Source organism: Ranitomeya imitator, chromosome 5, assembly GCF_032444005.1.
Source record: "Ranitomeya imitator isolate aRanImi1 chromosome 5, aRanImi1.pri, whole genome shotgun sequence".
NCBI lineage: Eukaryota > Metazoa > Chordata > Amphibia > Anura > Dendrobatidae > Ranitomeya > Ranitomeya imitator.
Window position 1 is genome coordinate 580,583,674 of NC_091286.1, and position 27,704 is coordinate 580,611,377.

The following is a 27,704-nucleotide window of genomic DNA, read 5'->3' on the forward strand; positions in this document are numbered from 1 at the left end:
CAGAAATGGGGTTTATCTGCAGTCAGTAGCATTCTGACACCGTGCAGCCACCATACTGAGAGCCCCGCAGCCAGAAGGAAATTAACTTTATACCACCCAGCAGCATCGCTCTTTCAGTCACAAGTGTGGCACCGGCGCGGTTTCAGTCACTGCTCTGAGCCGGCTGTCAGTCAGCGTTAGGGGTGCAGATAGAGGTCACGCTCACTATGCACAGACTGAAACCGCACAGGCGCCACCCCCGTGACTGAAAGAACAAGGCTACCGGGGGGTATAAAGTTCAGTTCATTTCCTCTCGGTAGCAGGGCTCTCAGTGCTGACGCTGCATGGTGTCAGAACGCTATTAACCTGAAAATTAACCCCATATCTGCAGGTTAATAAAGTCATTTTACATGACAGGTTCCTTTTAAATATCATTAATTTGAAATATTGCCCAGAAGTGTTTCTAATGCCTCCCAAAAGTACCCAATTTTCTAGCAAAATTCATGCATGAACTAGCAAGTTGTGAGATCCCAGCATGTAGAGCATCCCAGAGCTGTCCGCAGCCCCCTCAAGATCCCAGCATGTAGAAGATCCCAGAACTGTCCGCAGCCCCCCTCACTGAGATCCAAGCATGTAGAAGATCCCAGAAACCTCTGAAGCCCCCCTAACTGAGATCCCAGCATGTAGAGGATCCCAGAAACATCCGCAGCCCCCCTCACTGAGATCCAAGCATGTAGAAGATCCCAGAAATGTCCGCAGCTCCCCTCACTGAGATCCCAGCATATAGAAGATCCCAGAAACGTCTGAAACCCCCCTAACTGAGATCCCAGCATGTAGAGGATCCCAGAAACGTCCGCAGCCCCCCTCACTGAGATCCAAGCATGTAGAAGATCCCAGAAACGTCCGCAGCTCCCCTCACTGAGATCCCAGCATATAGAAGATCCCAGAAACGTCTGAAGCCCCCCTCACTGAGATCCCAGCATGTAGAGGATCCCAGAAACGTCCGCAGCCCCCCTCACTGAGATCCCAGCATATAGAAGATCCCAGAAACTTCTGAAGCCCCCCTAACTGAGATCCCAGCACGTAGAGGATCCCAGAAATGTCTGCAGCCCCCTTCACTGAGATCCCAGCACGGAGAAGATCCCAGAAACGTCCGCAGCCCCCCTCACTGAGATCCCAGCATGTAGAAGATCCCAGAAACGTCTGAAGCCCCCCTAACTGAGATTCCAGCATGTAGAGGATCCCAGAAACATACGCAGCCCCCCTCACTGAGATCCCAGCATGTAGAAGATCCCAGAAATGTCTGAAGCCCCCTTAACTGAGATCCCAGCACGTAGAGGATCCCAGAAATGTCTGCAGCCCCCCTCACTGAGATCCCAGCAAGTAGAGGATCCCAGAAATGTCTGCAGCCCCCTTCACTGAGATCCTAGCATGCAGAGCAGGATCCCACAATCCCTCCGCAGCCCCTCAATGGCAAATCACAAGTTCTATGTGCACACGTACAGGATTTCGCGCAGAAAATTCCTGAGAAAAACTTCCAACAGGTGGCGCTATAGAGTTTAAGTCCTCTTTTTTTCAGAAGTGGCAATTTGCATATTATATTTCCCAGAGGAGCATTGCACGGCGAATAAGCCACCTTACCTTGACAAGCCAGAGATGGTATGTCACTCTCCATAAGGAGAAACGATACCCCTTAGACCCCAGTCCAGAGCCTCTCACCTAGCCAAATTAGTTCTCATGCTTTGCACTGACGACGGCCAACAGCCCGAAACACCGTGTCTGCGAATTGAGATACTGATTTGGCTTTTATCCTAAGTCATATTGCACGACTCGTTAAAGGGTTGATTGTGACTTGTAGGATCGCTACTTCCAACAGGTGGCGCTATAGAGTTTAAGTCCTCTTTTTTTCAGAAAAGGCAATTTGCATATGAGAAAAACCTGAAATTTTCTGCAAGAAATCTGCATGCGTTTTTGCTGCGTTTTTGCGGAAATCCGCAAAAAAAATGCAAAATTAATGAACATGCTGCGTTTTTTTACCGCGATTCCTTTTTTTTCGTGGAAAAAAACGCATCATGTGCACAAAACATGCGGAATTCATTCTAAATGATGGGATGCTTATTGTATGCTGTTTTTTTGCAGTTTTATAGCGTTTTTATCGGGAAAAAAAACGCGAAAAAACAGCAACGTGTGCACACAGCCTTATATTATGAGCTCTTGTGCTGAAGCAGCGCTGGTGCATTTTGTCCTCAGCAGTTACAGCTCTGCATGCTGGGAGCCCACATCTCAGACGTTTATATCCAACTTTTTTGGAGAAAATCGTGCACTGCGTCCTTTAGATTGGAATTAGGGGCACTCCTGGACATTTTTTCTAATTAATGTTATTTAGTAAAATCATCAGTCTGCGCTGCACACTGTTTTCTTAAAGAAAAAGGTAATCCCTGAGCAGGTGATAATTGCTCAGTAAATATGCAAGATACTTTAAGGCCGGTTTCACACGTCAGTGGCTCCGGTACGTGAGGTGACAGTTTCCTCACGTACCGAAGCCACTGACACACGTAGACACATTGAAATCAATGCATCTGTGCAGATGTCATTGATTTTTTGCGGACCGTGTCTCCGTGTGCCAAACACGGAGACATGTCAGTGTTCGTGGGAGCGCACGGATTACACGGACCCATTAAAGTCAATGGGTCCGTGTAAAACACGTACCGCACACGGACGTTGTCCGTGTGCAGTCCGTGTGCCATGCAGGAGACAGCGCTACAGTAAGCGCTGTCCCCCCCACATGGTGCTGAAGCCGTGATTCATATCTTCTCTGCAGCAGCGTTTGCTGTAGAGAAGATATGAATAATCCTTTTTTTTTTTTGTTTCTCGTGTTTAACATAAAGATCCCATAGGGGTGGAGCTGCATATTCATGACTGTAAATGAGCAGCCCCACGTGACCGCTCATACAGTAGAAGGTGCGGCCAGGACAGGAAGCAGCGCCAGCCAGCGAGGGAGCCGGGTGAGTATTTTAATAACAGCGGGCGGGCGTACAGGGGGTGGGAGGGGGGTGGGGACATGGATCTTTATGTTAAACACGAGAAACAACAAAAAAAAAAGGATTATTCATATCTTCTCTACAGCAAACGCTGCTGCAGAGAAGATATGAATTGCGGCTTCAGCACCATTTGGGGGGGACAGCGCTTATCTCTAGCGCTGTCTCCTGCACGGTGCATGTGGTACCCAGTGGGCACACGGGCGGCACACGTGTGCCGCTTGTGTGCCAGACTGATGTGCCACAGAAACGCACGGGCACACGGACACGGATAATTCCGGTACCGATTTGTCCGGTACCGGAATTATCTGGACGTGTGGGACTGCCCTACAGCTGAACGCTCCAGTCCCGAGTGCCGGCGGCAGTGCCGTGTATTGATGCGAGAGACTCGCGAGAGTTTCTCGCATTGCACTCACAAGTGTGATCCCGGCCTAAAAGTTTCAATAACAATTTAATTCTGTTCATTGAAATCTCTGGTGCTTGTAGGCATATGAGTCCAGTGGGCGGTCCTACTCAGTGATTGACAGTCATCGAACCCCCACCTCCTGGACTCATATACATGCAAACACCAGGGATTTCAATGAATAAAATACAAAGTATGCTAAATCTTTTCCCACAAGCCAATTCATCATTCTGCTCATCGTCTCCTCTATACCACCCTGTTCACGGATCAGATGCATATACAATGTGACAGGTTCTTTTTAAACAGACCGAACATCACTGATATACAATAGCACCTAAATGAATGGGTGTTGACTTAATTTGTATTCATTACTACAGGGTTTTTTTAATTTGAGGATTAAAGGCAAGTAAAAGAAATATTTACAACTTAAAGTTTTATTCCAAGAATTGCAAATTACCCCCTACCAATAAGAAAATGCCTAGCACTGTACTTGGCTTTCTCCAGCAGTTCCATAGACAATGAATGGAGCAGAAGTCACGCATGTGCTGTTATTCCTCTCTGAGGAGCCCCAATCTTATCATTGTGGACCCATGTTGTTAGGAACATTTGTGGTCTCAGCAGTCAGCCCTCTAGCAACCAATATGTTATCCCCTACTCAATGAAGAGGATATAACCTTGCAATTCTGGGAATAACCTTTTAAAGGTAACCTGTCACATCATTTCAAGCATCTAACCTGTGCCCAGGGCATCTAATCTGCTGGCATGAGTGCAGAGGCTGCTGTAATCACAGGACTATATTAGCCATCTCGTTACCTCTGCAGGCACACCGACAGCTTATTATTCCCTGTTTGGGTAAGATATTAATAGTATTTTTATATCTTTTTCTATGGTGTATGTTTTTAATCAAACCTCTTCCAATGCATAGATAATCTTCACAATTAATATTTACCTATTGTAGGATCTGAATCACTCCAGTAGCAGTGGTGGTAAATGGCAGACAGCTTTCATGGAATTATCAGGATTCTCATTTGTCCCTTTCAGTGTTTGGAGTTAGTATATTTGTACTTGTTGTGTAGTCTGCTGATTTTATGGCATTGAAATCAGACAGTCTGATCATAGAGGACAAGAACAAGCTCTTTGGTGCCATCTATAGGAGGTAGCTGTCAATATCGACCGGCCCTTTAAAGGGACACTGTCACCTGAATTTGGAGGGAACAATCTTCAGCCATAGAGGCGGGGTTTTCGGGTGTTTGATTCACCCTTTCCTTACCCGCTGGCTGCAATATTGGATTGAAGTTCATTCTCTGTCCTCCATAGTACACACCTGTGCAAGGCAAGATTGCACCTTGTGCAGGCGTGTACTACGGAGGACAGAGAATGAACTTCAATCCAATATTGCAGCGAGCATGCAGCCAGCGGGTAAGGAAAGGGTGAATCAAAAACCCCAAAACCCCGCCTCCATGGCTGAAGATTGTTCCCTCCAAATTCAGGTGACAGTGTCCCTTTAAAGAGCATTGTCACATGGCTTACAATATAAAGCTAAATTTTCTCCAAAAAGAAAGACGTCTAATTTCAGACAGCTGTTTTGGAGTTCTTACATCTTGTCAGTACAATTATGGAGAATGATTGACTACTGAGACATGTTTGACAGAGGGTTTCATAAGCAAACATCCTTTAGGCCGCAGTCACATTAGCATATAGCATCCAATGCGAGAACATCAGACGTGATAAGCGCAGCTCCAGCTCTGCTGCAAGCGTGATCCGAGTGTCAGTGCTCTGTGCTTTGATTCTCTCGCATGAGACGATCGCAGCACAGCTGCAGAAGAGACGGAGACAGTAATTTCTCCATCTCCTCCATTGCCAGCATTCGCGGTACTCGCACTGCACTCTGATCACATCTGAGTGCAGTCTGATGTTTCACATGCACCCATTGACTTGTATAGGTGTGATCCGATTCTCTGATGCACTCGCAGCATGCTGCCATTGCTCTCTCATGCCGAATCGTAACGAGAAAATAATCACAGATGTGATCTGCCCCATAGAATAACATTGTGCCGAGTGCTGTGTGATGTTGTGCGGTCCTGAAAGACGCGCCACATGTCTGTCTCTGCGGGTGATCCGCAGACATCTCTGGACGCATAGTGACAAGGAATTTGTAGAAATCCCATCCACTATGCTGTCACATCTGGCCACTGCGGGTTGGATGCTGCATAAGTGCGCAGCGTCAAACCCGCAGCAGTTCCTGATCGTGGGCACATACCCTTATTGTAAAACGCTGCCTTTTTTCAGAAAAAAAAATACTACTTATGAACATGCCCAAAACTCTCTTATGAAAGGTTCTTACACATCCAACCAGTCTCTTACATTGCAAGGAGCAAAAATCAGCCAGAACCCTGACAAAATGATCTGCAATTGAGGGTCATTTAACGAGTATTCTGATTCTAAGGGCTTGTTTCCACTTGCGAGATATACGTCCGTGTCTCGCATGTGGAAACGAAGCTCTGGCGCCGGCACTCCGGAGCGGAGCGTGTGGCCGCATAGGAACACCTGGAGCCGCACGCTCCGCTCTGGAGTGGCGGCGCCAGAGCTTCGTTTCCACATGCGAGACACGGACGTATATCTCGCAAATGGAAACAAGCCCTAAGCCATGTATCCAGGCTCTTCAGCCGATCATAGGTAACGCCTAGGTTAGCTAGCTCCAATAGGTGGCACCAGAGACCCTGTTCTGCTCTTGGGTGAAGACTTTATTTGCATATATTCCTTCCCAGGGGAGCATTGCATGGCCTATAAATCTCCCTAAGCCAGTTTACCACTCTCCTTAATGAGAAACATTACCCTTTAGACCCTTATTGCCAACAAATCGAAATTTTGGCTTTATTCTAGGGGTGATCTAGTTACTAGCATGTTCCTGAAGCTCTAATCCATGTTTCTTATCTAAAATGCCTTGGAAGCTGAGGATTTTTTAAAATTATGATTCATAAAACCAGTATTTTTTGTCTAATAATAAAGACATTGGAGTCACCTGCAGATATTATAGGGTATGTCGAATTTAGTGAATCATATAAATTAATTTCACCCTCATTTCAACTGCGTCCTCAATTCCCCAGTATTCCTTTTACAGTAATAGCCTAGTTCTTCTCTCCAAAATGTTTGCTAATTGGTCTGACTCTACAATTCTTGGCAAAAAAAATACAATCCTCTTAGTGCGGAGCAGCAGCAAAGTTTCCCAATGCCAAGTAGTAATAAGTCTATAAGGCACTTATTGGCTGCAGAGTTGGTTCATATTGGCGTCCCGAATGCAGCTGCCGCACCCTGCCTGGAGATGCCATAGAACTTCTCCTTTGTATTAAAACCACGTGCTATGAAGAGTTGCAATCATCACCCTAATGTGCTCTGCATACTGACTACACAGAACTCCAGGGGTAGCCTGGCATAGCGCGGCTTCTATAGAGAAGTCATGAATAGCTTTAAGAATTGTGACTCCTTACCCACCCCTCATTGAATTGTTACAGGTCCACTGGCTAGCTGGCACTCGTCCATGAAGATCAGTTCCACCCTACGATGAATGCCACACTGCACAATCCCGAACTGTAAAGTGATTCATGTTGTACTTTGTGAGTCTTACGTTGGGGGAGTTTGTGTACACTTCCCTACTGCAAAGCAAATTTTAAGACCTCACAAAAGGGTTTATGGAGGCCATGCCTAAGATTTGCCCACAAAAAAATATTTTTTTAGAGGATATTCTAAGAACATAGCTCTCCAGATTTACGAGGTTAGAGCTGTAAATCCTATACACTAGAACAGAGAAAGCTACAGCCAAGCTCTTTGTGTCAGGGGACCCCAAGTCTCCTTGTAGGTAATGGCCCCAAAGGTGGAACTCTCATCTATCAGACATTTATGGCATATCCCGGAAAGAAAGAGCCCTGTACCTGAGTGCTGTCTTTGAATATGAGTGATGGTTGTATCCAAGTATCGAGGGGGTTGTCCAGGACTTTTATACTGATGGCCTATCCTTAACGTAGGTCAATATCTGATCGGTGAAGGTACAATGCTCAATACCACAACCGATTAGCTGCTCTCAGTGCTGGCGGAGGACGGATGTACACAGTTATGAAGCTGCACAGCTCTTAGAACTGTAGAGTGGCCATGGCCGGGTACTTCACATCCGTCCTCTATTTGAATTGATAGGGGGCAGAGGTGCAGTACTCATCCGCGGCCACTATGCAGTTGAAGGAGCTATGTAGTTACATTCCGCAAGTGAGCACATCCGGCACAGTCCTCACCAGATACAGCTACAGGTGGAGGTACAGGGTGTCGCACCCCTACCAATCAGATATCGATTACCTATCCTAAAGAAAATCCCTGACAACCCGTGTTAGAACTTGGATAAGATTTGTACTGTAACATATACTTCACATTATTTAGGCAGATAGGTTTTACCTACATTTTATTATCGATGCGTATGGCAAAGCTCTACTACATTTCTGTAACATTTCAGCACATAGCACCTGCTCATATCCACACGATAAAGAATTCATAGAGAAATGAATGCAATCTGCTATACGCACGGAAACACACAGCTGGCATACTGGCATGGTGACTCATGTCCTTCAGTCGCAACCAACATAGACTTGATTAATTTGCAGTTGCCAACACAATTCGTTATGGATGTCACATGAATCAGTGCAATCAATACAGTCATATTTGCCGGGGAAGAAGAAATGGTCACATCTTGATAGTATAGTTTTTTCATATACTGTATATGTTGTAGCGTTTGGTAGATTAATATACAATTCAGTCATCAATCAAATTCAAAAATAGGTGGAACCATGAAAGACGAGAATGTTTCAGTGCTCCAAATGACTGCACAGCAAGAATTACAGTATTTCATATAATTCCAACATATTTTGTTAAATGGCACAAATACAAAAACAAATGGTTAAGGGCTTAACAAAAAAAGGGAGAATCCAAAATTGAATAGCTTATGTTTCGTAATGAGGAGGCAACATAAGAGCAAAAGCCATTACATCTTACTACAATAATCATACTACAAGGACAGTTAATAGACTGCAGTACTGGTTCTTTTTGAGTAACAGTCACAACCTTTTGCACAGTTGTCACTTCTTTTTCTCTATGGTAATCAAACGGGTAGGTGGGACACTCAGTGAATTAGACTTAGCTTGAGATGGGTGCGAGTTCCTCTGGTGCCAACCACTGAGATCCTGTATTATTATTATTTATCATTATAGCGCCATTTATTCCATGGCGCTTTACATGTGAGGAGGGGTATATCAATAGTAGACAGATGGAAGGAGTGGCACACCTAAAGGCATGTGGAGATGCTTAAAATAGGATTTATTGACAGCATTTCATATCCATTGGTTACACTGCATTAAGTACAGTATTGCATAACTTTTCATGTGAACAACCCATCATCGGATGTATAAGCTATGCTTACTGCATGTAGCAAGACCAGGACAGCAGGGTATGCAAGTATGAGATGAAACAGGCCAGGTGTGTGGAGACACACAAGAAATTAAAATATATGTATGTATATAAGCACAGCATCACTCTGTAACGGCCAAGGTATATGCAAATGCTGAATATTTGAGATATGAACTGCATTATTGCTAAATAATATGTACTTACAAAAATAAATGTTCTTAGCACATAAATTGGCCAATTCAGGTATGCATATCAACCACAGCAAGGTGACACTTCTCTGATAGACCTACTCTAATATTTAGCAAACACATAAATAAAAGAAATTTACTAGAAAACTGGTAACTTGCTTACAGAAATTTGTTACCTTGATAGCAGAAAATGAAATGTGCCAAGAACATTTGTAAGAAGTTTCTAATCTGGAATCTTCATGGCAGAATGATAAGTGAGTACTTAGATTGAAAACAGCACTGATAGTAAAATGAAAGCTAGTAGGCGCAGAGGAGATTTTTAGACATCTGGCTGGAACTGAGTCAAAAAGAAGGAAAAGCAATCTCCTAACAAACAAGTTAAAGTTAAAAACTATGCTTTCTAACTGCTCAGGCCACATGGTTGCGTGAGCCTATCTTGGGTAATGACATCAATGGTATTTGCCGGGGATAATACAGTAACTCGGCATGGACTATCACACAGGGAACCAGACATAAGAACACAAGACCTGGTGCTGGAGCTGGGACAGGTGAGTAACATGGCTCCAGAAAGTCATTGTGAGTTGGTAGAGTTGAGGATTCCCAAAGTGCCAACAAACATACCTTAACAGTATTGAGAAGATACTCAGGAAGGTGCCATCATGTTCTCATCATCTTCAGCACAGTGTGGAGACTGTGGGGGAATCAAACGTTTTTAAGAATTTGGGCAGTATTGATTGAATTTAAAGCTTTATAGAGAACAACTGGTGTAACTCAAAGATTGCACACCCTTGTTTTTAGCAATTTGTTATTAAAGAGGTTGTCCATTTTGGATAACATCTCTTTTTAGAACAGTTTGCCAGTCAATTAGCTGATGCATAGAATTCCCCGCTGCTGAGACCACCGACAAACTACCTTGTGGAAAATGAAGCAATGCATGATGCTCATTGATGTGAAATATGTCTTTTTTGCATCTTTTTGACCTCTCTGGTCTAATAGAAGAAGGACGCACTGAGAATTTGACCTCTGCTGAAGTAGTTCTAGAATTGAGGCTTGCTTACCGTAATATATTTATACCATAATTCATGTCATCCTATGTATGTATTCTATAGTAGTGTATTTTGTAACATGACATATTCTTACTTGTTCTTTCTCTGTGTGTGTTGTAGGCTGGTACTAATGGTTACATGGCGCCTGAGATGCTAAAGGATGAGAGTTATCTGTATCCAGTTGACTGGTTTTCGGTGGGCTGCACTATATTTGAAATGGTCGCAGGCCACACGCCATTTAGGGATCCAAAGGATAAAGATAAAAGTAAGGATGAGCTGAAACGCAGGACATTGGAGGAAGATGTTGTATTCACCCATGCAAATTTTACTAATGAATCAAAGGATATATGTAGACTATTTCTCGCCAAGAAGCCTGAGAATCGGCTGGGAAGCAGGTGAGATTCACAATACATGACCGCTTTATGAGTTATGACACAGGGCACAATGTGTTACTTTTGGGTCTGTACAGGGGCAACAAAGGGTCCTGTAAAATGGAGATGATTCATTCTGATAAGGCCAACTAAAAACTGGAAAGCTAACACTCATGTGCCATTTTGATTTGCACCCAAATCTGTGTATACTCTAAAGGTACCGTCACACTTTGGCGACGCTGCAGCGATACCGACAACGATCCGGATCGCTGCAGCGTCGCTGTTTGGTCGCTGGAGAGCTGTCACACAGACCGCTCTCCAGCGACCAACGATCAGGGGAAAAACTTCGGCATCGTTGAAACTGTCTTCAACGATGCCGAAGTCCCCGGGTAACCAGGGTAAACATCGGGTTACTAAGCGCAGGGCCGCGCTCAGTAACCCGATGTTTACCCTGGTTACCATCGTTAAAGTTAAAAAAAACAAACGCTACATACTTACCTTCCGCTGTCTGTCCCCGGTGCTGGGCTTCTCTGCTCTGGCTGTGAGCACAGCGGCCGGAAAGCAGAGCGGTGACGTCACCGCTCTGCTTTCCGGCTGCCCGCCGCTCACAGCCAGAGCAGAGAAGCGCTTAGTAACCCGATGTTTACCCTGGTTACCAGCGAAGACATTGCTGAATCGGCGTCACACACGCCGATTCAGCGATGTCAGCGGGACCTCAACGATCAAAAAATGGCCCAGGCCATTCCGACACGACCAGCGATCTCACAGCAGGGGCCTGATCGCTGGTACGTGTCACACATAGCGAGATCGCTACTGAGATCGCTGTTGCGTCACAAAACTTGTGACTCAGCAGCGATCTTGCTAGCGATCTCGCTATGTGTGACGGGGCCTTAACAAGAATCTCAGTAAAGATATTGATAGCATATTACTGGTATAAGCTGTCAGTGTTTAATTCATGGAGAGTGCACATACATGATACCCACCAATCATTATAATGATGTGGTCTTTGTGCTTGGATAGTACCTTATTTGAGCCTTCACTTACAGACTCAACCTAATTCTTCCACCACAAAAACAGATCTCCTATTTCAAAATTGCTTCCAAATGACACATCATACCAAAAAAGACTGTCAAGCTGGCTTCACATATCCAACATTCATGGTCCAAGAGTGGACCATGATACATGGACTGGCCGCAGGTCTCCTGACCCAAACTCAACAACCTCAAATGCCAGTTTGTACGTTTCAGTCTGTTCTCAGACTGTGAATTTTGGATGAATGAATCCAGTCACACTGTGTGATTTCACTTATGTAGATATCAGATTTAGAGATCGTTCACACAAATGTATCCTGAGAACAATTGATGTTCCCGAAAAAATTTGTCAGTGTGTCCATGTATAAAAACACTGGACCATGCACTGTTCTCTTCTGTATCTTGGTTGAGACTCGCCTATACAAGTCTATGGGTGCACCAAAATAATCAGGCCCATAAGGAACCTCCATTTTGTATCCAAGTTTTACAGACCCATTGACATCATTAACCTAAGGAACTGTAGTTAGTCATGTACAGTTTAAAAAGTTGATGTATAAATTCAGATGCCACATAGATATAAAATATAGACATAGGGATGGCACACGGATGACAGAATGGAAAAAAATCATAGGAGTTTTCTGGATGAAAATTGGACAATTTTTCATGCGCTTGTCTGAGCCTGGCAGTAAGCATGAGGATCTCTCCAACTGTGACAAAAGGTGGTGAAAATCTCATGTCTGGGGGACAGACTGACTTCAGTTTAGGCAGGATGGGTTTTCATCTGCAGATCTATGTGCCACATACAGTACTGTACAAATATTTCAGGCAAGGATGGAAAGAATGCTACCAAAAAAAAAATGTTAATACTTTATTCGTATCAATTAACAAAATGCAAAGTGAATTGACAAAAGAGAAATCTAAATCAAATGAATATTTGATGTGACCGCCCTTTGCCTTGATTATAGTAAAGGTGAATGAGTAACCAATTATACTAAACAGGTGATAATGAGCATTTTGATATGTAAGTTGAAACATGGTTATTAACTGAAACTGCTGTGTGTGAGGATTGAAACTGGGTGAGAAGCAGCCAAACTCTGCTGCAAAGGTGAGGTTGTGGAAGACAGGTTCATGTTGCAGGTCATACACCATAGTAAGACTGAGCAAAGCAGCAAGACACAATATTGTATCAGCTAGGGCTCACAGGCAAGGATGTCAAAGCAGGCTGAGGTTTCAACATGTGCTGTTCAAGCTTTTTTGAAGCACCAAGTAACGGGCAACGATGAGAACTGTAGATGCAGTAGTCGGCGAAGGAAACAGTCCAGCAGATGAAATACGTATCAGACTTCTCTTCAAAATCAGAAGATGGGACCAGGCTACATTTATCTACTGTTCATACATGTCTGTCCAGAAGGCCATAAAAGAGGGACTGCCAAAAATCATACCTTTTACATAAAAGCAAGTGACTCAACTATGCATGAAAACATGGGAACATAGGAACAATGGCAACAGGGGCATTGGACTGATGAATCAAAATGTGGAATATTTGGCTATAACAGAAAGCAGGGCTGGAGAGCAATAATAATGAGTGTCTGCAGTCAACCATGAGCCATGGTGGAGGTTCCTTGCAAATAGAGTTGAGATTTTGGTCAGGATTATAACACCATGAGGAAGGCATCTGATTGGCTCCAAATTTATTCTGCAATAGGACAACGACCCCAAATATGCAGCCAACGTCATTAAGAACTATCTTCAGAGTAAAGAAGAACAAGGAATCCTGGAAGTGATGATATGGCCACCACAGAGCCCTGATCTCCACATCGATGGGTCTGTCTGTGATTACATGAGGAGACAGAAGGATTTGCAGAAGAGACATCCACATACTATCTGTGGTTAGTTCTCCAAGATGTTTGGAAGTATCTCACTGCCGAGTTCCTTCAAAATCTGTGTTTAAGTATATCTAGAAGGATTGATGCTGTTTTAAAAGGTGGTGACACCAAATATTGATTTCATTTACCGTAGATTTCTCTTTTGTTTATTCACTTCACATTTCGCTAATTGCTCAAAGCAATCTACCAACACATCCATTTTTGAAGGCATTCTTAATTTGAGCATTTTCTCTACACCCGCCTAAAACTTTTGTACAGTACGGTATATCTTTTAGACACATATCTACATTGTCCCAAATAATAGCTTATCAAGAAGTATAGCTGCAAGGCAAATAGGTTTTGTTTATCAATAGCAAAAGTAAATTGTTTGAGTTTGTTTTTTGGGCCTGTAGACAAAATTTACAATTTTTGGGGCCTGTACACCAAATTTACATTTTTTCCCAGCAGAGGGTGCTGTAGGTATCAGATAGAGAGGATCAGTCATCTCAAACACACAGCCTTAATTGGACTGTATATACAATTTATTGTACTTTTCAAAATAAATTAAGAAAATAAAAAAAAAAGTTAAATAAGTATTATTATTAATTTTATTCCCATTATAATTCACTACAAATTTGACATACCGTAATTCCATTGTTTTATGGCAATTCATGTAATACACTGATAATTACCAGTCATAGAGTAGGTCATAGAGTGGGTTTAGCGAGAACTGGTTGAACATTTTTCTGACTCAAAAGTTCTTGAAGTTTTTTTTTCGTTCATATTTAAAATTCCACAAAACATCAGTTATAGTCCAAAAGCGGAAAACTACTGACGGTATACACATTGGAAAAGCGTCGGTAGTGTTTCGGTTTAGGATGTTTTGTGTAATTTTTAATATGAACTAATAAAACGTAAGGAATTTTTATCCCTGTAGCTTGATAGTACTGGATATTTTGTCTTCCCACCTGAGCAGTGGCATTGATCTGAGCTCCGAAGAATTACGGACTATTGTCGTGAGCTGGCAATTCCTTATTTTTCAGTATTTCTTACTTAGTATGATATCATTAGGGATAGTAAAGCCTTATTTATTTTGACAAAATATAATATATAATTTTTTGGGGGGGCTGGAAAATGTGTTTATTTGCAAGATTTTTTCACCTATTGAGATAACTGCTTTGCCATTAGATGGAGAAAGAGTAAACTAAACTACATGGTTGGTAAAAAAAAAAAAACCTCGATAAACACATAAAACTTTGTGTGATTATAAAGTATTTGTAAAAAGCAAAGACATTAAGCAAGATCTAAAAATCCAAGACTGTGAAACCTTTGTGCTGGTACTGTGGTACTGGTTGTCATAGTAGATTATGGGCTACTAAAATATGTGGTCATGGACAGCCCTACGATCTCTCTGCCAAATTCACACATAGCAGCGAAGTTGCAAGGACATCAGAAATGGAATTGGATGTAAAGAGTTCTTCATTTTTTTTGTAGGAGAATGATTGAGCAACCATTTACCACAGTGTTAAAAAATGATTCCACCATCTCTTCTGTAGTCCCTCTCCCCTCTAATCGATGCCTCCGCGACATCATCTTGAGGGTCCAATCACTGTCATAGTGACTGAAGGTTGTTATGACGACACCGGGTCGTTAGGCTCTAGCAAGCTTGTTAGACATGCTCACAACATGCTCTAAGGCCGGCGTCACACTTGCGAGTTTTACGGACGTAAGAGCGCAGAATCTACGTCCGTAAAACTCGCAAAAAATACGGCACAATAATTCTCTATGCCTCTGCTCCTATTTGCCGTATTTTACTGATCAGTATTATACGGCTTTCTACGGCCGTACAAAATCGCAGCATGCTGCGTTTGTCACCGTACTGCGCAAGAAATACGCCAATGAAAGTCTATGGAAGCGTGAAAAATACGGATTACACACGGACAAGCAGTGTGACTTGCGAGAAATACGCAGCGCTGTTAGAGAGAAAAGCCGGCAATTCAGTGCGGTGTACAGTAAAATCACACTGACAGCTTACAGTCCAATAGGTAGAATAAATGTGTACACATAGAATAGGTATATATATATATATATATATGTCAGTGAGACACATATATGTATATATATTAATATTTATTCCAGCGCTATACAGCTTGAAAGCCGGTAATTCCAATACCGGCTTTTTCTTTCTCCTTCCTAAAACCCGACATGATTTGAGACATGGTTTACATACAGTAAACCATGTCTTCTCTCCATTTTTTTTGCAGATTCCACACTACTAATGTCAGTAGTGTGTATCTGCAAAATTTGGCCGTTCTAGCTCTTAAAATAAAGGGTTAAATGGCGGAAAAAATTGGCGTGGGCTCCCGCGCAATTTTCTCCGCCAGAGTAGTAAAGCCAGTGACTGAGGGCAGATATTAATAGCCTGGAGTGGGTCCATGGTTATTGGCTCCCCCCCCCCCCCGGCTGAAAACACCTGCCCCCAGCCACCCCAGAAAAGGCACATCTGGAAGATGCGCCTATTCTGGCACTTGGCCACTCTCTTCCCATTCCCGTGTAGCGGTGGGATATGGGGTAATGAAGGGTTAATGCCACCTTGCTATTGTAAGGTGACATTAAGCCTAATTAATAATGGAGAGGCGTCAATTATGACACCTATCCATTATTAATCCAATTGTAGTGAAGGGTTAAATAAAACACAAACACATTATTTAAAATTATTTTAATGAAATAAAAACAATGGTTGTTGCAGTATTTTATTCAACGCCCAATCCAGTCACTGAAGACCCTCGTTCTGTGAGTAAAAAAACATAATAAACCAACAATATACTTACCCTCCGCAGATCTGTAACGTCCAACGATGTAAATCCTTCTGAAGGGGTTAAAACATTTTGCAGCAAGGAGCTGTGCTAATGCAGGCTGCTCCTCGCTGCAAAACCCCGGGGAATGAGTCTAAAAATAGATCAATGATCTATATTTAGCTTTATTTGCGGTGAGGCGCCCTCTGCTGGCTGTTCATAGATCGTGGGAAATTACCTAGAAAGCCAGGGAGCTTTCTAGGTAATTTCCCACGATCTATGAACAGCCAGCAGAGGGCGCCTCACCGCAAATAAAGCTAAATATAGATCATAGATCTATTTTTAGCCTCATTCCCTGGGGTTTTGCAGCGAGGAGCAGCCTGCATTAGCACAGCTCCTTGCTGCAAAATGTTTTAACCCCTTCAGAAGGATTTACATCGTTGGACGTTACAGATCTGCGGAGGGTAAGTATATTGTTGGTTTATTATGTTTTTTTACTCACAGAACGAGGGTCTTCAGTGACTGGATTGGGCGTTGAATAAAATACTGCAACAACCATTGTTTTTATTTCATTAAAATAATTTTAAAAAATGTGTTTGTGTTTTATTTAACCCTTTACTAGTATTGGATTAATAATGGATAGGTGTCATAATTGACGCCTCTCCATTATTAATTAGGCTTAATGTCACCTTACAATAGCAAGGTGGCATTAACCCTTCATTACCCCATATCCCACCGCTACACGGGAATGGGAAGAGAGTGGCCAAGTGCCAGAATAGGCGCATCTTCCAGATGTGCCTTTTCTGGGGTGGCTGGGGGCAGATATTTTTAGCCAGGGGGGGGCCAATAACCGTGGACCCTCTCCAGGCTATTAATATCTGCCCTCAGTCACTGGCTTTACTACTCTGGCGGAGAAAATTGCGCGGGAGCCCACGCCAATTTTTTCCGCCATTTAACCCTTTATTTTAAGAGCTAGAACGGCCAAATTTTGCAGATACACACTACTGACATTAGTAGTGTGGAATCTGCAAAAAAAATGGAGAGAAGACATGGTTTACTGTATGTAAACCATGTCTCAAATCATGTCGGGTTTTAGGAAGGAGAAGGAAAAAGCCGGTAATTGAATTACCGGCTTTCAAGCTGTCTAGCGCTGGAATAAATATTAATATATATACATATATGTGTCTCACTGACATATATATATATATATACCTATTCTATGTGTACACATTTATTCTACCTATTCTACTGTAAGCTGTCAGTGTGATTTTACTGTACACCGCACTGAATTACCGGCTTTTCTCTCTAATATATGTGTCTACTGACATATATATATATATATATATATATATATATATATATATATAGACAGTATATATATATTTTCTTTTCTTTTTGGGACACATGGATCACTTCTATAGCGGTATGTTGGTTTTGCTAGCCTGCGAGAAAACCACGCAGTACGGATGCCATACGGATTACATACGGAGGATGCCATGCGCAAAAAACGCTGACACACCCTGCCTACGGAGGAGCTACGGACCACTTTTTTCGGGACTTTTCAGCGTATTACGGCCGTAATATACGGACCGTATTGTTTTACGCTGTGTGTGACGCCGGCCTAAGAAGCTGGTGTGAGAGCTGAAGTGACAGTTAGCTAGAGGGAGTAAGTAAAAAAATTGGAAAAATATTTTTTAAAATCACAAAATAAAAAATATATACAGTATATACTGTATCCATAAATCAGTATTTTTATGTACATAAAAAGAAAGCAAAAAAAGTACACATATTTGGTATTGCTGCATCCGGAACCTCCTGACCAATAAAATTGACACATTTATTAAACCCTTCAGTGAACACTGTAAAAAAAAAAAACCAAAAAAACCCCCCACTTTTTCATCATACCGCCGAACAAAAAGTGGATTAAATCGTGATCAAAAAGACGAAGGTAAATAAAACTTGTATGGATAAAAATGACATCTTGTCCTGCAAAAAAAGCAAGCTGCCAAACAGCTCCAGCAGTGGAAAAATAAAAAAAAAAAGTTATAGCTCTCAGAATACAGCAATGCAGAAATAATTATTTTTTCTATAAAATAGTTTTTATTGTGTAACAGCGCCAGAACATAAAAAAAATGGTATAAATGTGGTATCGCTGTAATCGTACTGTCCCGAGGAATAAAAATGCCTTATCAATTTTACAGCACAATTCCCCCCCCCCCCAAAAAAAAATAAAAAAAAAAATCCTGAATTGCTGGTTTTTGTTCATTCTGCCTATTAAACATTGGAATAGAAAGGGATCAAAGACTTTCATGTGCTCGAAAATGGAACTAATAAAAATGTCAACTTGACCCACAATAAACAAGCCCCAACATGACTATTGTCGGCAGAAATATGGAAAACGTATAGCTCTCAAATTATGGCGATACACACTAAAAGATGCTTTTTTTGCGCAACAGCAACTAAGCATAAAAAAATATAAATCTATTAGCGCACCTATCTGAAGAATAAAGTCGTCTAATCACTTATACCACACGAAGAACAGCATAAAAAATAAGACCAATTCTTGACCTGCTGTTAATTTGTTCATTCTGCTTCCTATAGATCGCAGTAAGGCTCAGCGCACATTTATTCTGCTCTCTGCCCTGGGTTCTTACACCAGGGCTTTGGTGTAAATCTCTGAAATACATGATTCAGATGAAATCTTCAGTGGAAGATTCTCTATATTGAGGCAAATGGAGGCACTGTGGACGCTGTCTGGCCTGAATTTTCACAGTTCAGCGTTATAAACTTTTGTGAAGCACCTGGGAGTTCAAAGTGCACACCACAAATCTAGATACATTCTTTAAGGGGTTTAGTTCCCAAAATGGCATAACTTGTGGTTTAGGCACATCAGGGGCTCTCCTAACATAAGATAGCGTCTGCTAATGACTCCAGCAAATTTTGGGTTCAAAAAGTCAAATGGTGCTCTTTCCCTTCCGAGGGCTGCCATGCGCCCAAGCAGTAATTTTTCTCCACATATAGGGTATCTGCGCACTCAGAAGAAACTGAACAAAAAATTGTTACCCGATAACTTCCGGGAGGCGGTGCTACGAGATGGCCGCATTTTAACAGAGCTCCCCAACAACAGTCTTAATCTGTTGCCATCATGCCCTAAAATCAGGCAACAAGCGGGGATAAGGACCAGGCAAGAACCCCCAGCATTGGGTCCAGCTTTCTGGGGACACGAGAGGTTACAAGCACAGGTAGTTCTGAGAAGCACAGAGCACGTGGCTTCAGACGGCAGCGGCTGCGGGAGGTCACATTGGATTGCTTACCCCATCCCCCCTGCACTACAAGGGAGGACAGCGAATACTCACCGGTGGGAGATCCAGAGCAGCGGCAGAGACCGGCACGGAGGAGCACGTGACGGTGTGAAGGAGAAAGCAGGAGGTGGTGGTACCGCGTGGCAGGCTGAGATGGCTGGCGGCGCAGCTCATGGGACCTGGTGAGCAGTGAGGCCGGAGTGCACAAGTGGTGCTTATCTGCCTGTGTGGGTAAGGAGCCAGAGTACAGGGTCTCAGATTGAGGCACTGTACAGACATTACTGCAGTATTTAATGCCTTCTTTTTGACACTACAATTTAAAAACCGTAAGCAGTTCCAACTAGTGCTGCCCCCTGCTGGATTTAAGGTCTGCTCTGCTGTCATTGTGACTTTTTTCTTTTCTTTCTTTATGTGTGCAGTAGATCAGTGCTACATTGATAATTGGGAGATCTTTGTTCTAATAAACCTGCATTGGGGGAGCTGATTTGGAATAATTTCTGCCCCTTTTGTAGGATCTCTTCTAATGCATATCGGACTGGTCCCCTCTCTGTAGGTGTGGAATGATAAACTTTTTAATGTGAGTGAAACACTCAGTAGTGACGTCACTAACAGATTGACATACGCTTATCTAGTCTTTCATACACTATGGAAAAATTTGTGGCCAAACCTGGAAAAACAAATAGGCCCTCCACCTGGCAACAGAATACTACTTCTCCACCTAAAGGTACCTTCACACTGAGCAACTTTACAACGAGAACGACAACGATCCGTGACGTTGCAGCGTCCTGGATAGCGATCTCGTTGTGTTTGACATGCAGCAGCGATCTGGATCCCGCTGTGACATCGCTGGTTGTCGCTGAAAGTCCAGAACTTTATTTGGTCGTCAGGTCGGCGTGATTCGTCATGTTTGATAGCAAAAGCAACGATGCCTGCAATGTTCTTTCACAGAGCTAACAACCAGCGAGAGCAATAAGTACGTAACTGGATCGCTCCTGCATCGTTCTGGAGCTGCTGTGTTTGACATCTCTACAGCGACCTAACAGCGACGCTCCAGCGATCTAGTTTAGGTCGGATCGTTGTCTATATCGCTGGAGCGTCGCTAAATGTGACGGTACCTTAAAGTATCTACTGATATGGAACGTGAGGACATGCAATCTATTCCCCAGGCCATTACAGACATTTTGATGCCAAAAATAGATTCACGACTGGTAGCATTCCAGGCAACTTTAGATGCCATTTCTACTCAGGTCAATACACAAGGGGCACGTATAATGCCCGCAGAACAGAGAGTGTCTGATATGGAGGACATGATAACAGAGCTTTCAAGGAAGTTGGATCAGAGAGACAAAAATTTCACTTATCTTCTAGAAAAAGTTGACAATTTAGAAAACAGGTCTCGTCGTAATAACTTGAAATTAGTGGGAATCCCTGAATCGATCAAAGCAGCTGATTTTATGGGAGTGGTATCGGAATGGCTCCCGAAAGCTCTAAATTTGGCACCGCCGTCAGGTGCCCTAAAAATCGAGAGAGTTCATTGCTTGGGTCCTCCTAGAAATGATACAGATTCTAGGCCACGTCCAGGAATTTTCCGACTATTGGACTTCCAGGATAAAGTCAGCTTATTGTCGGCATACAGAAAGAGGCAATCACTATTTTATGATCACCACAAACTGTTTCTTTTTCAAGATTACTCAGCTGTGGTCGCAGCTAAATGTAAGGCCTTTAACCCCGCATGTGCGATTTTAGCTGGAAAAAATATTCGTTTTGGCCTACAATTTCCTGCAATCTTACGTTTCTCCATGAAAGGGAAAAACTGGGCCTTCAATGAGACAGAAAAAGCACTAAAACATCTTCAGCCTTCAGATCAGACCTGAAGACAGTGATCATCTTCTTGGTTCTTTCATTTGTATAACTTATAGGTTGATGTCACTCTTTAGGTTTACTGGTTGAGACATTAATTTCTTTTGCTCCAACAGGTTTACGCTCATAATTATCTTGAGCATGGTTAATAAGGTGGTTAGTTTGTTAATGTTAGGGGGGGAAGGTCCCTGCGTGTGCTCATATAGTTTCTTGGGTAATGTGGCCTCTACGCCCACTCGCTGGGATGGGTATGGAGTTTACACGTATCTGGTAATATGTTGGATAATTTCACCACGTTCAGATATAGGTTAAATGACAGATAATGGATGTACAACTAAATCCACAATGCATTCATTATATTGGTGTTCTTGAAATGTGAATGGGCTAAATTCCCCAATTAAAAGGAAAAAAGTTATGCATTATTTACAACGTTGTAACTTTCATGTGATCTTTTTACAGGAGACTCATTGGATAAGGCACAAGCATCCTTCATTATTTAGTAAAAAGTATGTTTTATGTGCAGAGGCATCATATTACAAAAAACAGAGGGGATTGGCGATACTTGTCAATAAAGGCATTAATTATGATATCTTAGAAACTTTAGAGGACCCAATGGGTAGGTTCTTAATAGTAAACATAAAAATTGAAGGGACTCCTTATTGCCTGGTAAATGTATATGCACCTAATGGCCCAAACTTACAATTTCAGACTCAATTACTCACTAAATTGGCAAGCTGGGATACGTCCAATCTAATAGTTGGAGGTGACTTTAATGAGGTTTGTGACCCGTCTATGGACAGATCAGGTTGGGTAGTCATGGGGCTGTAACACACAGGGGTCGCATACAGAAACTGATAGACTATCTAGGGCTGACGGATGTATGGAGATGGCAACATCCTACAGAAAGGGATTATTCCCATTATTCGCATGTTCATAAGGGTACCGTTACACTATACGATTTACCTACGATCACGACCAGCGATACGACCTGGCCGTGATCGTAGGTAAATCGTAGTGTGGTCGCTGGAGAGCTGTCACACAGACAGCTCTCCAGCGACCAACGATGCCGAGGTCCCTGGGTAACCAGGGTAAACATCGGGTTACTAAGCGCAGGACCGCGCTTAGTAACCCGATGTTTACCCTGGTTACCAGCGTAAAAAACAAACAAACAGCACATACTTACATTCCGGTGTCTGTCTCTTGCCGTCTGCTTCCCGCACTCACTGACTGCCGGCCGTAAAGTGAAAGCACAGCACAGCGGTGACGTCACCGCTGTGCTCTGCTTTCACTTTACGGCCGGCAGTCAGTGAGTGCGGGAAGCAGACGGCAAGGGACCTGACGGACACCGGAATGTAAGTATGTGCTGTTTGTTTGTTTTTTACATTTACGCTGGTAACCAGGGTAAACATCGGGTTACTAAGCGCGGTCCTGCGCTTAGTAACCCGATGTTTACCCTGGTTACAAGCGAACGCATCGCTAGATCAGTGTCACACACACCGATCTAGCGATGACAGCGGGAGATCCAGCGACGAAAGAAAGTTCCAAACGTTCTGCTACGACGTACGATTCTCAGCAGGATCCCTGATTGCTGCTGCGTGTCAGACACAGCGATATCGTAACGATATCGCTGGAACGTCACGAATCGTACCGTCGTAGCGATCGAAATGGCACTGTGTGACGGTACCCTAAGTCCCATACAAGATTAGATTGTTGGTTACTGGGTTTATCAATGGTTCCACTTGTTCTAACAGATATTTTGGATATTCACATATCCGATCATGCCCCGGTGGTTTTTAACCCTAGATTGGTGATCCCGGTTTGTAAGGAGCAGAGGTGGAGGTTCCCCTCTTATTTATATTCGTCTGAGGATTTTAGGGCCTCACTGCAGATGTCATGAAATATATAGAAGGAGGATAATAAGGAACATTGTAATGATGCACACTTGTTTTGGGCGGCCTCTAAAGAGGTATTAAGGGATCAAATCATCTCTTATGTTGGGAATAAATGGAAACAATTATTGGAGGCTATATTAGTAGCACAGGGAAAACTAACTCAGGCCTATAAAAAATTTAAGCTGTCCAATACATCCATAAATAGACAGAAATTTGTAGAAGCCAAAGAGGTGGATGAAAATATTGAACATGAAAGAGCGCTATACAGCTTGGATTACCAGAAACACAGGTATTTCAAATGGGGAAACAGGCCAGGGAAGTTGCTTGCCTCTCTCACCAAACCATACAAACAAGCGACTAGGATCAGCAAGATTTGTAAACGAGACGGGGAAATTACATCGGATAATAAACAAATAATTGATGAATTTGAAATTTTTTTTAGCTCTCTATATGCAGCGGGAGGAGAGGAGGTGAAGGAGGATTCGTGTTTCTTTCAGAGTGGGGTGGTTCCTAGCGTTACAGAGGATCAAAAGAATTTGCTTAATTCACCCATCACCATTACGGAGGTACTGCAGGCCATCTCTACTCTTAAGATTTCTAAAGCATCGGGCCCAGATGGCTTCAGTGGCGAATATTATAAAATTGTGGGTTCTTTGGTGTGCCCACATTTATGTGAGTTGTTTAATGGAATAATGGAGAAGGGTTACATTCCAGATAGATTTAATGAGGCCTGTATCATGCTTCCGAAGCCTGGGAAAGATCGATAAAGGTGGAGGTCTATCGTCCAATTTCATTACTCAATGCAGATTTGCAGTTCCTTACAAACATATTAACAACTAGGATTCAGCAGATCATTCCTGAACTAATCTCACCACATCAGATGGGGATTATACATGGGAAATCAATAACTTACAAAATAAGAACGGCGATTGGCATCATATTTTGTAGTAGACAATGATGGTAAGAAAAACATAGTTGTAGGTCTTGACGCAGACAAGGCCTTTGACAGGGTCTCCTGGAACTATTTACATAAGTTGTTAGAAATTAGAGGGTTTGGGTCATGGTTCTGCACTGCTATTATATTGATCTACAGAAATCCCACATCTAGACCCTTTATAAATAATTCTCTATCTTTTAATATTCAAAGGGGTACAAGGCAGGGATGTCCGCTGTCTCTATTACTATTTAATTTGGTGTTAGATCCTCTACTAAGAACGCATCAATATTAGTCTGATGTTCAGGGAATACGTTCGGGGAGTGTTGAGACTAAACTATTAGCTTTTGATGATGATATTCTGTTATTTATTGCAAACCCGGCACAAGCTATTCCAATCATAATATCGACAATTGAAAATTTTGGAACCCTCACTGGATTTAAAATTAATTACAACAAATCAGAAGCCTTGGCAATATTTAGATTGGGCAGAATGTTTGGAGGCTCATTTCCATTCCAATGGAGAGGGGAATCTATTGGACATTCGGCTTCCAGCAGATCCACATAACTTATATAGTCTTAATTATAGACCCATTATTCTTAAAGTGACTAATCTCCTTAGTTCATGGAAATACTTTACTTTGTCCTTCTCAGGGAGGTGCCATCATGATAGTTTTCCTGAAACTATTATATTTATTTCAAAGTTTACTGCTTTTTTTATCCCAATCGGACATCAATCTATTGAATGAGATCTTTCAACAGTTTATTTGGGGAATTAGAGATCGATCACGCATAAGGCTATGCAAACTACAACTGCCAAGATCGGAGGGAGGTATTATTTTCTCTGACATTGGCCGATACAACATAGCGGCAAACTTTAGATATGTTATGGAATGGTTATGAGGGTCATCCCACTTTGCTAATGTTCACTTAGAGAGGCAGATCTATCCCCATATATCTTTAATGGCCTTGGTACAGTTGACTAATGAGTAGCTCCCCAGAGATATTAAACAATATCTTATACTATGGCAAACTATTTTGTAGACGAGAAAGGAAATTGTGCAATTTAAGGGGTGGATTATCACCCTTCCAGCCTTTTCTAGACAATCCGCTATTTTTAAAGGGTAATCCTCCTAAGGTCTATAGGTTTTTGGTGCAGCAGAAATGTGTCTCAGTGATAGATCTGTTAGATCAGTGTTTTTCTATGATAACTTTTGATGAAGCGGCAACATCGTTTTCCTTTGTTTGGAGGAAGACCGTTCCTGTTCCTGCAGTCTAGCCCTCAAATATTTATTATTATTATTATTATTTATTTATATAGCACCATTAATTCCATGGTGCTGTACATGTGAAAAGGGGTTACATACAGGGTTATAGATATCGTTAACAGTAAACAAATTTACAGTGACAGACTGGTACAGAGGGAAGAGGACCCTGTCCTTGCGGACTTACATATGTAAATAATAAACTGGGAATGGGTATGAGTGATAGATTGGATATACTCCTTAGAACAGGCAGATCCCAGCTGGTGTCAACTAGTACCATATATTCTGTCCTGCGTAGAGAATTGTCACAGGCCCGGTGAGATGGTCAAAAGATATTGGGGGATTAGAGGTTCAGGACCTTTTGGAAGCTACTATGGCACAAAGAAAGGTTATTCCTTATAGCAGCTATACTGATATGCAGGGGCGTAACAACTGCGGTCGCAGGGGTCGCAGCTGCGACTGGGCCCGAGTGTTTAAGGGCCCGCCCAGTCCAGCAAACAAGCAGACAAGTCACGCACCCTACTGGCCACGCCCACAGCTTCCCCAGACTTCCAGCAGTGTGCGGCGAGTGGGAGTGTCCGTGAAGGACATGTGACCTAGCAGAAGGGCTGGGCGTGACTGTCACTGAAGCTTGACAGAGTTGGAAGGCAGCAGCTGGTGAGTGAAGCGGCTGTAAAGTGCTGATGTGCTGCTTACACCTGACACACACACACACGCACACCTGTTCTGTGCGCACAGGACCTGTGATGAGGTCACAGGAGGGGAGGAGTCAGGGGTCACATGATCAGTGGCCTCAGTGTATGCAGGACTCTGCTGTGCTTGATTGTCATGGTGCTGAATGAGGGGAAGTTTATGTGTGAGGTCCGGAGGGGTTTACAGTGTGGATGTAACAGAGCCGTGTGTGTACAAGGTGTACAGAGCGGAGCCGTGTATTTGTGTAGTGGAACAATATGTACGAGGTGTACGGAGCGGAGTCAGGTGTGTACGAGGTGTACAAAGCTGAGCCGAGGGTGAAAGAGGTGAGCGGAGTCGTGTATGTATGGGGTGTATGGAGTGGTGCTACGTGTTTATGAGGTGTAAGGAGCGGAGGCGCGTTTGTACAAGGTGTAAGGAGTAGAGCCGCGTGTGTACAAGGTGTAAGGAGTAGAGCCGCGTGTGTACAAGGTGTACGGAGCAGAGCCGTGTGTGTACAAGGTGTATGGAGCAGAGCCGTGTGTGTACGGGGTTCTCGGAGCGAAGCCGTGTGTGTACGGGCTGTAAATTTCCGAGTCGGGAAGAATGGTACACGGCTGTGGGCAGAGCCCAGCATGTGCACTGTGGGGGAGTATTGCGTGTACTCGCCAGCGTCAGAATGTGCAGTGCGTATGCTCCGGAGCCAACCAGTACACCCAATACACCCCCACACTGCACAGGTCCGGAAATGATGCACTGCAGCGTCATACCAGGAAGAAACAGCACACAGATTTCAAACACCGGGAGTGCGCTTGGAAATAGAGCGAGAGAGGACATGAACGCCCAGAGTCTGCACTTCAGAAGACATCGCCCTAATTAGTATAGGGACATGTTAGTTATAAAATCATTTTTCTCAGCGATTACAGGGCAGTATTAGGTCAGATTATACAACATTGCAACAAAACTATAGTGTGCGAAATGAATAGGGAAAATGTGAATTTCGGTGGGAAATATGTTGGCCCCCCCATTTGAAAGTTTGCATCGGGGCCCCTCACTTTGTAGTTACGCCACTGCTGATATGGCTTTACTGCTTTTGCATAGGGCTTATATCACCCCTTTTATCCAGTTTAAAATGTCTCCCACAAACTCTTATTCATGTACAAAGTGTGGTTTACACAATACTGACATTTTTCATCATATGTGGAGTTGTAATAAGATTCAAAAGTTATGGCATGATAGTCACTCTGAACTGCAACAATTAAGTGGGGTCAAATTTCCTCTTACCCCACAGTGGGCAATTTTCAATGTCCTGGAAAATACCCAGAGAGCGTTACCCAAACATGTAAAGGCCATATTGGTGATTTGGGCCTCAGCGGTCAGGAAAAGTATTTTGCATCAGTGGTTAAATTCGAATGTTCCATCGAAATCATTGATATTAACAAAAATTACTTTCCTGTTTAAAATGGACTGGCTGGAGACTTTGACCAACAAAGAAAAACTGACGGAGAAATTCTTTACTAGATGCTCATTCTACATTCCCTCTCTGGACATGAACTCTAAGAACAGACTCAAAGAGCAGTTTTAGAACACCAATTGGTACTTACTACAAAGCATTGGT

General features: G+C 42.9%; 1 protein-coding gene across 1 annotated transcript in view; it reads left to right on the forward strand.

Moving 5' to 3' along the window:
• GRK7 (G protein-coupled receptor kinase 7) overlaps nucleotides 1–27,704 on the forward strand; it is a 47,015-nt gene that overhangs the window by 11,642 nt on the left and 7,669 nt on the right. The window contains exon 3 of the mRNA XM_069727873.1: nucleotides 10,220–10,494. Coding sequence (XP_069583974.1) covers nucleotides 10,220–10,494 — 275 coding nt within the window. The remainder of the gene's footprint in view (nucleotides 1–10,219; nucleotides 10,495–27,704) is intronic.